We start from the raw sequence: 13,687 nt of genomic DNA, 5'->3' as shown, positions 1-13,687 counted from the left end.
TTTGGAGTTTCTAAACACCTATGTATGGTCACCTCTTCTTAGGATATTTGTATGATGTTTGTTTTACTTAATACGAAAAAACTGCAGTAAAAATTTTTTTTTTTTTTTTTTTTTTTAGGGTGGGAGATTATTCTAAAGACTAAATCTCCATGAATTAATTCAGTTTACTAAGACAGAACTATCGAGTTCTGTATTCTGGTTTGGAATATCAGACTTGCATTCCAAACAGAAAAGACAGACAACAAATAATCTTTCCAAGTTTCTAGAGAAGTGGGGCTAATTTCTTGTGTCGCTTTATAATTTTAGGAAGTGGGCAGTAGTCTAGTAAGATACTGTTTTAATGCTGTATGTGTTGGTCTGAATAGCTAATTATCTGTGTGGTGCTAAGGTTTTTAAAAGTTTTTATCTGTATTATCTTCTAAGCCTCTTTAAATATTAAATATTAAAGCTTCAGTATAAAAAAGTGAGATCTGAGATGTGTATAGCTTAAGGAAAAGCTTTCTTTCCTTAGTATAATTTGTGCTTTAGTCAAATTGACTTGTTCAGATATATACACTAGTTGTAGTAATTGTAATTAGGTCTTTTGAGAATTTCCTGACTTATTTTATCCACTAGAGCAGAACCTTGTAGACTTCAGTGGCGTAAAGATTCTTGTTTAAGGATTTAATTTTTCCATATGCATGAAGAAGGCCTAGGGCAAGCATTAGAAGTTCGCAGTACAATGATTTTACTTTATATGAGGAAAATTATTTTAAAGAATTAAAATTTCCTGCAACATTTTGATGGCTATGAAAAGTTTTTCAAAAAGAAAAAGCATTTCATTTTCAAGTTTAAGGAAAAAAGCAAGAAAAAGCAAGAAATCACTGAAACTCATTTAATCTGTGGAATTTACTGTAAAAATTCATAACCACTGGTAAGAATTCAGGAACCATTGGAGAAAACTGAGTATATACAGCATTTCCAGGTGTCCTCTAGAGCATGCCTACTTATTAAATGTGTTGTTTTCAAAGCAGAGTAGTGCCTGCATGCTGCTTCTAAGTATTTTTTTTTCCCCATTTATGGTAAATGGTTGAAGTAGATGGCCAAAATATAATTCCAGGTATTTTTTGAAATATGGATGACTTGGCTCTTCTTGTTTGTCTTTCTCCAGATTTATTTCTTGTACTACAGCTGTTAACAAATAAAAATTCAGGAGTTCTTTAGATTGCTGCTTTCGGTTTTGTTGCTAACATTTCTGGTGTGAACATTTATGATAAGACATACCATAGAATCATGAGGTAGTTTAGTGTGGAAGAACATACTAGAGAGTCTGACATCCTGCTCAAAGCAGGGCTAGTGCAGTAGTTCAAGCTGCGTGGGACCATGTTTTGAATATCTCCATGAATTGAGATACCCTGTCTGTGGAAGACTGTGTTGAAGGCTTTGGTAAAACCAAGATAAATAACAACAAACATGCATTGCCTTCCCCTCCACAGAGCCAGTCAGTCATTTCAGTATAGAAGCTAGTCAGATTGGTCAGGCACAATTTGTCCCTGCTAAGTCCATTCTTTTGGTTTCCAGTCAGCATCTTGTCCTTAATGTAACAGGAAATGGCTTCCAGAAGGAATCGTGTTGTGAACTTCCTGAAAACACAAGTGATGGCTGAGTAGCATGTAGTTCACCAAGCTTTCCTCACTCTTTTTAAGATGAGAATAACACTTGCTTTTCACAGGCTTTGGGATGTCCCTTGAGTCGTGCAGCTTTTTGATGAAATAGAGGCCTTGCAATGACATCAGTCAGCTGCCCCAGTAGCCTGTGAGACAGCGATGGTAAAGGTTGAGATGAAGAAGGCACTGAGTACCTGAGACTCTGAGGTTAGGTTCCATACTCCATTCAGCAGCAGACCTCTCTCTTCCTTAATCAGCCTTTGTAGATGTAAATACCCTTCTCGTTGCCTTTAATGTCACTTGCCAATTTTATCTCCCACTGAGCTTTGGTTTTCTTAATTCTTTCCCTCCCTGTGCAGTAGTGCTGTATTTCTCTTGCGTAGTGTAACCATGCTTCTAGCTTTCAACTTTTCTGTTTTACATCAGAGCTACATCAAGAGTTCCTTGTTCAACCACACTTAAACCTGCCAAACCTCCTCAGCTTCCTGCATGACAGGATGGTGATCTTAGTGCTTGGAGAAGGTTTTCCTTGAAGATCGGTTATCTGTGTGTGTATATATATAGATAGATAATATGTTGTGTTTTGAATCTACAGCATATATAGTTCTAGATAAAGGCCAGTCATCGGAACTTAGAATTCAACACAGCCCTTCAAGAAATCGTGACATTTCTTCTGTTAGCTTTGTATAACAGCTTTAACCACTATTTCCCTTTGCTTAACCTGTGACTCTGTATATAATTTTGCTGTGTGAAAGCAAGTATGCTGACTAAATAAATTACTGACTCTGTTATTTTTCTTTGTCATTTTTCTTTCTCTTCTTTCATTTGCAACTGCAGATAAGATTGTTATGCTATATAATAATGAAATTCAGCTAGTGTTTTTGAAAAAGATGAAATATATCAATGTCTTTAATTTTAGGCTCATCTTTAATCAGAAATATATTCTGAAAGGCACATTTAATGGTCACAGAGAAATCTGTGTTTATGTATGTATGCATATATATACATATCTATATCATATATAAAATATGTGCTTGTTGCATGATACGTTTTTCTTGTAATGCTTATATTGCACTATTTCAATGTTAAGAAAATAAAAACATTTGGTCTTTTGAAAATATGTTCAAGACTGCTGATCATTGTCAGAAGTGGCGTACATTAAATGGAAAATAATGCCAGTTTTTGATTTCTTGAAATAAACAATATATGCATGCATCATCTTTTCTAATTATTTCTTCTGCAAGTTGGAGAGAAACAATACTTACTAAATGCACCTCCATAAGTTCTAAGTATTTAGAAGTTGTTGAGCTGAATATCAAGTTGTAGAGTTTATCAGAAAAGAAGTTCTGGAACAGTCAGTGTTGCTTTTTCATTTTTCACTTTTCTGATCAAAGTATATCACTTATACAGTGATACTTATTTTGGTTCAGTAGTTTCCCAAATTATTTTCCAACAAGATTATCCATATAAATAAGCTGTTATTCTGTTATCCCTAAGCAACAGCAGAAAAGGAAATTACAAGGAGGCCATGTAGGCAGGTACAGTAGCTGACCTTTCTCTGTTTTTTGAGACATATTGACTGCTACTGGAATGTTTCGTTATACTTGGAGAAGGGGTTGGAGTGGTAGAGCTGACTTTTTTTTTTTTTTAGAGAAGTATACATTGGCTTGTTGAATAGAAATTGATTTATTTATGAACCTTTTTTCATTTTTTTAATATCTTTAAGACTGCCCTCACACAGAGTTTGCAGTCAAATACCAAATTAATCTCATAACTAGTTCTTTATCAGTATCCGTCTAGCTGTGTGAAAGTAAATCATTTTTTGCACTGTTTTGTGATGTTAGGAGAAGAAGGCTCTGCATACTTAAGAATTCACATTTAAATTTGCAAAAGTGTCTATCATATGCTTGCAAATAACCAAATAAACTTAGAGCACCTATGACTTACCTAACCAAAAATTGAGCCATTGGCTCAAAGCCAATGGCTTTTGAGCCATTTCAATTTATCAAGCTGCAGTATAGTGAATCAATATAGAAATGTGGATGGAAGAAACAGAGTTATATTATTTATGTATGCTATATCTGCTCACTTTTTATTTCTAGGCTTTTCTACCCTTTTTGCAGGAAACATAGTTAGAGCCAAGAGTGTAGTGAGAGGACTAAATCAAGTTTGCATTGCTTTACCTCAGAAGTCTTCTTTACCTTTTGCTGTTGGAAATCCTGCCCTTCTTGGTCTTTACATGGCTGTGCTGCTTCTTGTTCAGTCTCTTCTTTTCCCTAAGATGAGGTAGAATATTTAAACCTTAGAAGTGAGCTTTTAACAAGTAATTCTTTGTCACCTCTGCCTAGGTTTATTTCTTTGATTTAGTGCTTAGATACATCTTCATAACCTTGTTGTATTCAAGGAACATCACAAGAACTAAGTAAAGCACTTGAGCATGAGGACTTTGTAAATGAAACCTGATTCAAAATCAAGCTGGGGCATGTGTGTGTGGGGAGGAATTACGTATTTTCTTCTGTCAGAGCTGACAGTTACAGGGAAATTGAATCAAAAGTAGCAATTTTGTTTTTTCCTCATATAATAGTAGATCTACAGAATAAGAATATGCCTTTCATATTTGGGACATTTTTGGAAAAAATATTTTTTTTAGCTAATATCGATTTAGTCCTTCCTTTCAGTGAAAGTAAACACAAATTTCTGTTGTCCTTCCTTTGCAGCATAACCTTGGAACAATTGCAACCTGATATACTTGGTTTGGTATAGTTTTCAGGCTCTTATCAAGTAATGATTAATCAGTTGCCTGAAGCAAGATGCCTGTTTGTTCTTTTCTGTTTTGGTTCTTCACTTTAGCCTGCTGTCTCACAAACTTTATATCAAATGATCTGAAATATTTTTATCTGTCACTTTCTGGATGTTTGTTTTTGTTGGCACTAGAGTATTTACAAATATCCACCAAATCTGTCATGCCTGCATTTAAAAATGCACATAAATTTCCTTTTAATGAGGTTGTATGCTTTATGAAAGGTGTGTGAAATGTATAACATGAGATGTATTTTTTTTCCGTGTATAGCTCTTAAATTTTTCATTATTTTTTTTTCCCTGTGGGCTCCCCCTTTCATGCAGGTAGTCTTAAAGATGAATATTAAGTCTATAAGCAATGTTGCAATAATGTCTACAAAAGTACAGTAAAATTTGAGGAGGTAAAAAAACCCAAAAACTTAGAGGTAAAATCTGGCATTTATAGGCATAGTTGTTATGAAACGCAAAGAAGCTTCTTCCTTCGGTGAAGGGATATTTTTGATATTTTGGTGGACTTTTGTCAGTGGTGACTGCTTCTCTCTCCTAGAAAAGATTTTTGTAAGTGCAGCTTTTTGAGTAAGAAAATCTTTTGATTACATTATAAATGTACTTAAAGAAAAAAGGGTTGTATTCTAGTATAGTGAAATATTTAAACAGATACAAGTAACATCAGTTGGCAGTATGTGATGATTGCATGTAAAAGTCCATTGAAATAAACTGCACTTTTGTGTCAGCAGTGCCTTTTGATTCACTGATGATTTGTGAATAGCTGGGATATTTTACTGTAACCCTGATCCAGAAAATGGAACTCCCCCCAAAATGATAGGATATTAAATGATCTTTTTATTGGGCCACAAGTATCCTGGTCTTTCAAGGTTTTTAAGAAGTATGTCCTGTATCAAGCAGGAAACAAAACATTCGTTTCAAAACTTGTTTCTTTCATATGAAGACTTTTTCATCACAGTGAATTCAGCAGCTTGAGTATAATGTCCTTGTAAGCCCTTTTCTTCTTTCTAATATTTGTTTACTTATACTATGCTTCAAAGCACATGTTAAGCTGTATGATGCAGGAGCTTTTTTTTTTCCTGTGGCTGTTTTTGAAGCATCCCTTGAATGCAGTAGGACATTGGTTACAATAATATAAATCAATGAATATACAATACACAATACATAATCATATATATTTTTTATGAAAGGCACTACATAAATTCAAGCTGAATTCTCAGGCTTTAAACTAGTAAGTTGAGTTTGTAATTCAAGAATGACTTGAAAGAAAGGGTGTGTTTATTCACTCGTCTTCCAGGTTATTTGTCTGGGAATACAGTTTCTCCCTTCTGCCTTTAAAAGAAAAAAAAAAAAAAAACACCAAGAAGTACTTCCTGCAGCAAAGTTTTCCAGAAGGCAATACTGAAACATTGCCCCTACTAACAGGCAGCATGTAGCAAGCCCTTGCTGTCCTCCTAAAAAAAAAAAAAAAAAAAAAAAAAAAAAAAAAAAAAAAGCCAACCACACAGGAAGAAACACCCGAAGACCCTTTTCTAAGGTCTCTCATTTCTCATCTAAGTCCAACTTGTGCTAATGAGAACTTCTTTTTTTTTTTTTTTAATAAGATAAATCAGGAATTGGGTGTACGCTAGGAAAGTTTATAAGTAATGGAATTGGAGGCTAAAGGATTCATATAGATGTGGTAACTTACTGACTTTGTTAACAGGTTGTTAGTGCTGCTAGGTAGGTGGCTGCCCTATTTCTGACATACAAGGGTAAGGATGTCATTTCTCTTGGAAGATAATAAAAATTACAATAAAAAATAAACTGAATTGCAGTACACTGCATTTACAAGCACTAAAAAGCAGTCAAGTGTAGGAATAACTGGCAAAGTAGATGTGATTGGGATTTGTTTCTGGCAAGTCTAACTTGTTTCTTTGGCAGTGTCATAGGTCTTGTGGATGGGAAAACTAATAGATATATTTTATGGTAGTGAGGCCTTTGGATAATTTTTTTCAGACGTAATATAGGATAACATGGTCTAGAAGAAACAGAAGTTAGGCTTCCTAATCTTGAAAAGGGACATGATTAAAACTTTTTTTTTTAGCATTTTCGATAGTTTTAAGCTGACTGTCCAGTCAGTACTGATTGCAGTAAGTCTAATTGAGTCTTCTCGGTGTTCCTTAGCATTATCTTGGAAGCTTATAAAACTTAAATGAGGATTTTAAATCCTTATTCCACTCTGAAAACCAGCCATAGTTTAGAATGTCGAGAATCACAGTACTTAAGATGTGAATCTAACCCAGATGTTGAAGAACTCTTGTAAACAATAGGGTTTATTACCTCTTCTAAGTGACTCCCTTTGGCAAGATTCTAAGTCTAAAAGAGACCCTACCACAGAAGATGCCCACAGTCTACAGATGCTTGCATCTGCACCTATCACATTTGTTAGAGAAAAAGCTGTGTTTGGGTCTTGGGTTAGTAGTAATCTGATCTCTCTCTTGAAGTCTCCGCAAGGGCACTCCATCTACTCTCAGGCTCATCATTGTGCTTGTTCATATATCATATCAAGATAATAATTTGATAATTTGAACCTCCCATTTGTCTTAATTGTCATTTGATTGATCACTGTTACTACATCTTCAATTAGCTTGCTGATGTTGGAGTAAATTAGCTTATTTCCTGAAGTTTAGATTGGCTTATCATGTTTAGGAAATTCCAAAGCAAGCTAATAGAATTGGATTATTCTGTCAAAATGTAATATGAAGCATGAAGTGGAAGGTATGGGAAGCCTTGGGAAAAAAAAAAAATTGCAGATGAGTATGAGTATCCTTGCAATGTTGTGGTGTTTTTTTTGTGTTTTTCATTTCCTAAGGGTGTATTGGTATATATTCTCTGGAAGGAACACTTTTGCTTAATAGTCTCTGTCTTCTCTTGAAGGAAGCATGTAAAAGCTTTCAAACCCATGCTGTTTTATTTTATTGTTCTTTTGATGGGTTTGGTGTTTAGATACTTAAATCAATATACATTGCACAGCGTAGTCATCCTTGCAATCTCTGTTAAAATTTGAGAATTTCGAGGCAAAAACTTTGAGTCCTTTCAACGCATCACATTTAAGATCCTGATCTATGGAAGAACAAAACTATCACTTTCTGCTTGATTTTAGGCGCGTGTAGAAAGTTTAGGAAAACATTTTACAAAATCACCTTGAAATAAGTTTTTTGTTTTTTGTTTTTTTTGTTAAAATGTAAGGTTTCACTTGCATAATGGTGCAAAGCTTCGCATGCTGACCTATTTATCCATCTCTTTCTTGACCCAAAAAGATCTGTTTTTGACCTAAACAACAATTTGTCTGATGTGGTCCTCGGTTCCTCTGCTCAGATTGTTAACTGAGACAAATCTGTCTGCTTGACAACTATTTTGTAATTATTGGAAAGCATGTTGCTGGGACATGCTTACTTATTGTTTTTAATTGTTACCCTTAAACTTGATTCAGTAAATAGTGAAGGATTCTTCTACCTTACACAGCTATACAGTTCTAAGTATATTAAAATGTAATATTGCTGATTAGCTGGTGCAAAACCCTCCTCCCCACCTTGCATATACAACAGCAGCTACAACTGCAGAAGTCTTACCCTGTAATGGCATCTGTAGGGTGTGAGAAGACGTAATGATGAACTAGTGTAGATGACCCCCTCCCTTGTCCAGAAATCCTGATTTCTTTGATAAAGAACTGTCTGGTGCCAGCAACACAGGCAGATATTGGATGTAGACGCACCTGAGAGCCATAATGATAAGTAGCAGCTGGAAGCAAGTGGACTGTACTTAATGAGCAACACAAGGTGGTGCATATATTTATGCATGTTAATTTATGTGCTGCATAAGGTGTAGTAAGCCGGATGGCTCTGCTTGGGGTCGTGTACATGCCTTGGCTTGGCCCTTGTCCCCAGCCCCAGCTCTGGCATTGTGTTGGGACCCCAGTGCTGAATGGCTGTGCCTTTGAGTAAATGCCGGTGCTCCTGCTAATGCTGGCCTTGGTCCTGGGTGAGCTTGACCTGCAGTGACAGCATTCCAAAGATGTTTTATGTTAGATATAATGGCTGGGATTCACGAATCATAGGGCAGTATCCTAAATAATCTTTTCTAGTTACTGTTTTGTAGCCACCCATCAGGAAATTCAGTATTTCTGTTCTTGTTTAATTCTAGGTTGCTGCATCTCTTTTGCATTATTGTCATAAGGATAACTTGAATGTTATCCTCCATGGAATACTTATGAAAGGTCTTTATACGAACACATTGAGCAATCTGCTGCATCTTAACAGTTAATTTGAGTTCACTGTTCCTATTGATTTATGATGCAATTCTTTATTTCTTGTAATGTTGAATCACATATTTTGCTGGTGCAAGGCAAATTTAGGGAAGGTCTGAGGGATCTGCAAGTATTATTTTTAAGGCATAGAGAATGAATTTCTGTGGATGCCTCACATTATGCTATTAAAGTGGTGTAGAAATTCAATTTAAAGTGGCATTTTTACGCATAAAAATCAAGTACTCTCTTCTGTTACTTTGCAGAATGAATGATGATAAGTTGATTATATTACATCTCATAGGCAGTGTGCGTAAAAGTGAATGAATGTAACCGAATAGATATCTTTTTAGAACTCAACCACTTTAGCTTTTCTCAAAGTGGTAACATTGAAGGGAGTTTATAATTCTTATTTTTTCTGCTCTAATTTTTATTTTATAGTATCGGCATAGGTCATGTTCCTGCTAATGTTACTGTGTGCATAAGTTTTTGTAAAAGCAATCTGTTACAGCTGTTTGAATCCACTAGCCTCGAAATTTATGCATGTGTATGGCCCATACACTTTTGCTGCTGTATGAATCACTCCAAAAAATTGAATGCCCAATTTTAATTGTGTGACATCTCTAGACTTTAGAATGGTAGGACATGAGTTACACACCATGGTAAGTCATGTGCAGGCTTGTTGTACCTGGGCTAGTTCACAGTCTGGAGGTCTAGAAAGTGAGCAAAGAGTAAATAAGGAAATACCCAAAGCCACATGGGGGTGACAAATAATTATGTAGAGGGAAACTTAAAGGATTTGTGTTATAATCAAGGTAGAGCAAATTCTGTAAACAACACCGTTCATCCGAGTCAAAGTTCTCTTTACCTTTATTTAGAGTCATCTTCAACTAGCTTTGAAAAAGAATGGTCAATATTAATTCAAATATAAAGTATATTTATAAATACAGATGAACATATAATTATTTTGGTTTAGCCACATAGCTTGAAAAACATCTGGTAATATGTTCTTGTGAATGATATATTTCAGGCTATTGTCTGACTGTCTATAGTAGTAAATGACATAGCAAATGTGGAACTGGCTGGTGGAGAGTAATGATAAGTACTTTCTGTGTGGTTTGGTTCTGGGATATTTTTTTGAAGGAAAAGGATTACTTTCACTAAACAATGTTGATGTGTCAAATAACAAATCGTTTTCTTTTTTCAGTCTTCATTTTTAAGTGGTATGTAAAGGAAAAGAAGAGATGGTCAATTTTAAGGAATGTGGCATAAAATTGGGTGGGTGAGTGGGTAGGAGGTTCAAGAGGATAAGGGATAGCAGGAAAGGATCCACTAAATACTAATCAGAATACTAGACCATTACTAAAGAATTGCTGGACTACTACAGTGAAGCCAAGGGTGAATAAGACTTGGGATTTTTTTTTTTTTTTCCTAGAGTAACTCTACTGTTGCTATGAAAAGCCTTCTGAAACTGTATGGGTGCAGTGTTCCATTGCACTCTATTAGTTCCAAAACTGCCAGTCTGGGAACTAAGAGCCCCAGAGACATGTTAGTGTGATGTCCCATTTGGATTTCTGTCTCTGTTTTGAATGTTTTTTGTTCGAATTGCCATGAGTAGGTAGCGTATTTTAAGTGCATATATTTTTGATTTATGAACTGTGTATTTGCATATCATGTCCTTTCAGTTAGGAAGTTTAGAGGCTGGCACAAATTAATTTTGCAGATACAATAAATTTATGGCTTGTTTAGTTCAGTCTATAGTAGTCTTCCTGATAGAAAATATGGCAAAATCTATGACTTTAATCATAATAACTTAATAGCTAGTGGGCTACTTCTAATTCTGTTAGGTGCTACTAGTATACAGGCTACTTAGCTACTTTCTTTCATAAGACTGTGGGCATTTACTTTCATTCCAACTTTTGAAGTTACAGTAAAATGAAATCTCTATCAAGTGTGATTAAATGTGCAGAGACAGAATTGTCCAAAACCAAAGAGGATAAAATAGCGATTTTTTTTTTCTTCTAAAGCAAAAGGTGCTTTACAGTGTGGTAGGTTATGCGATCGTACAGCAAATACAGTTCTTAGTTGAGTTTTCATATGCCTCTACAGGTAACATCACTCGTAACTGTGGTATCCAGCATCGCTGCAAAGCAGTATCCCTTATTAAATAAGGTGCTATATGTAGTATTGTACCTCGGTGAACTCTTGAAATGGTTGCACTGAAATATGTTGCCCTTGAGATGCATGAGTATTCCATAATTGGAGGTATTTGGGAGTCCTGCATTATCAAATACTGATATAACTTCTGTAAGTCTTAACACTTAAAAATGTTTTTAGATAGGATTTTCTTATGGAAGTGACAGTCATTGCCCATAGTTCATTCCTAGCATGTACACAGGTAGGCAAATAGCTATCTTCCATTTATAAACATTTGAGATGTCATTTCTGAGAAATATATTGGACTGTGTAATATAGCAAGTCTGCTCCAAATCTCCTATGGGAATTTTATTTGTGGAGTAATATCTGACACATCAATTTGGATCTTTACAGAACATCTACAAATAAATCTTTCTCTTTATTGTATTTGTAATCTTGTGTTTTTTCCTGTATTTTAAGGTATGATTAAATTGCACAGGAAATAAAGTGAACGTTAAAATTGAAACCATTTATTTTATGCCTTGTCCTTAGTAAGTCTTGGCTGTTCTGCTGAAGCATCTTTAATGAGCATGTTGCATTAATTCTGGATGGTTTTAGATCCAGTTGCTCCTTTATTGTACCTGTTTTGTTGGACATAATGTCCAAAATCACCTGAAGCCCAGACCTACACTACTTGTAGGCAGAGTATATTAGGGTACTGTGAGTTGGAGAGGAAAGGAAGCAATACATGTCTAGTTGTGAATATAAATAAGAAAATTACCCTTAACATTTATCATGTCTATCTATAACGTTAAGTGAAATTAAATCATGATGGATTTCAGTGAATTTCCTCGTGATAAATGAATCTTAGGAAGGGTGAAACTAAGGATGTATTTAAGGTCTTACGTAAAAGCTGAAAGGAACTCAAGTATTTATTTTTTTAAGAGAGCAAGGAGTGCAATAGGAATTATGACTGGTTTTGAGCAAAGAAGTAATAAGTGTATTGGGTTTGTGTGTTCAGGTTTTGGTAGTGGAGAGGGGTCACGGTGGAGGAGGCTCTGTGAGGAGAGACTGGACCTGCCCCATGCCAGAAACAGCCAGTTCCAGTCTTTGTCTCAACCCATGAGCTTTTCATCTTATTTTTTCTGCCTGTCCTGTTGAGGAGGGAGAGTGAAAGAGTGGCTTGGTAGGTGTCTGGCAGCCAGCCCAGGTCAACCCAGCACAGTAGGAAATCAAGACTAACCTCATTTGGAAAAGGAGGATATATTCTAGATTAAATGTAGGAAGGATTGTGGAAGGTTTTTGTCCAGGAGTGTTCTACATTTATAGCTTTTAGCATGGCACTTTGTGTAACCTGTCACCACAGAGACTTTAGATTTGCTGTCTTAATCCATAAATTCAACTATTTTCCATTAATTTTGATGTGTTTTGTGTATTTAAGCAATGCAGACTGCTTTGGATATTTCGGTATATTTCAAAATATTTGAGGAATTGTAGCTTAAATGTTGGTAAATGAATTTTAGTTACTCGTAGTTGAACTGCATAATGACAGAAACTTGCTTTCATCTACACTTATTCCTCTTAAAAGTAAGCTACTGGTTTAAGCTAGGCTTAGTCTTAAAAGCAAATCCAAACAAAAAAATATACATGTTGCTGCTGAATAATCTGGAATTTTTTAATCACCATAAACGCAAAGTGATTTTAATTTTCATTCTTCTGATTATCTAATAATGTGTATAAATAGTATGGTAAGTTATCTTCTCTTTAAAATTTCTGACAGTGCTTAAAATGTATCAGTTCCTTTTTATTTTTTCACATATGTGAGACGTAAATGCATATCTGTGCAAACAAGGTTAGTTTTTGTTATTTTTCCTAGTCCTCAGTATGTAGACTCCCATGTTCATTTTATCTAATGCAGGAGGCTGTAAAAGAAAACAACAAAAGAAGAGAAATGGAAGAAAAAATGAAAAGAGCCAAACTGGCAAAAGAAAAGGCTGAACGAGAGAAATTGGAGAGACAGAAGAAGAAACAGCAGTTGATTGATATGAACAAAGGTAAGGCATCATTTTTAGTAGAGAAATTTGTTAAGGGGGCGAGGGGGGAATAACAAGCTGAAGACTGTTCCAGGTCAATATGAAAAATACTTGCTGTCTGTTTTGCAAGCAGAAAAAAAAAGGTTAGCTTTTTAAGTGAAAACTCTTTTGTTTTGGCCTATCTGATTTTATAATTCTGTATTTGTCATTTATTATGTACAATGTTCCTTTCAAGCCATTTTGCTGTGAATTATTGCCTTGTTTCCGTTTGTTGCAGTTAATTGATTTTTTCATAAGGATTTACTTCCAAGAAGTAGTATCTTACTTGCTTTGTTGTTAATTTCATTCTGTGAACATCTTTATAATCAAGATACTGTGGCAATTAATGTCTTCCTTTTTGGACTTGGAGGCTCCAAGTTATAATGTATGTTCTCCCAACAATCCTATTATGGTTGGAAAATCTGGTTGAGCTCAGGGCCTAAGTATAGAATGATATTTCAGCATTATGAAAAGCAGTGTTAAGCTTGTCAGCTGTGAGAAGATTGTATGGAAAACACTGGAGAAACACTAGGCCAGGCAAAAAAAGTCCACTGCAACATCTTCGAGGATGGCTGTGGAGGTGAAAGCAATCTAAGTCATGGAAGGACAAGATTCTGGTCAGCATTTTAATCACTGATAACACAGTAGTGCAGAAACACTGGCATGTAATGCTTATGCTATTGTATGGTGTCAAACATATTTAGAATGCCGGTATTTCTTGCAAAACAGTAAATTTCCTGTGA

General features: G+C 35.2%; 1 protein-coding gene across 8 annotated transcripts in view; it reads left to right on the top strand.

Annotated features, from left to right (window-relative positions):
- Positions 1 to 13,687, top strand: part of DIAPH2 (diaphanous related formin 2) — a 246,342-nt gene that overhangs the window by 118,705 nt on the left and 113,950 nt on the right. For all 8 annotated transcript variants that reach the window (XR_010834759.1, XR_010834760.1, XM_067005015.1 and 5 more), the window contains one exon: positions 12,791 to 12,926. Coding sequence is in view for 6 of the 8 variants with exons in the window: in XM_067005015.1 (XP_066861116.1) it covers positions 12,791 to 12,926 (136 nt within the window). In the remaining 2 variants the exon portion in view is untranslated. The remainder of the gene's footprint in view (positions 1 to 12,790; positions 12,927 to 13,687) is intronic.

The sequence above is a fragment of the Anser cygnoides genome, chromosome 13, assembly GCF_040182565.1.
Source record: "Anser cygnoides isolate HZ-2024a breed goose chromosome 13, Taihu_goose_T2T_genome, whole genome shotgun sequence".
Classification (NCBI taxonomy): Eukaryota; Metazoa; Chordata; class Aves; order Anseriformes; family Anatidae; genus Anser; species Anser cygnoides.
This window is presented reverse-complemented; position numbering and strand designations above follow the sequence as displayed.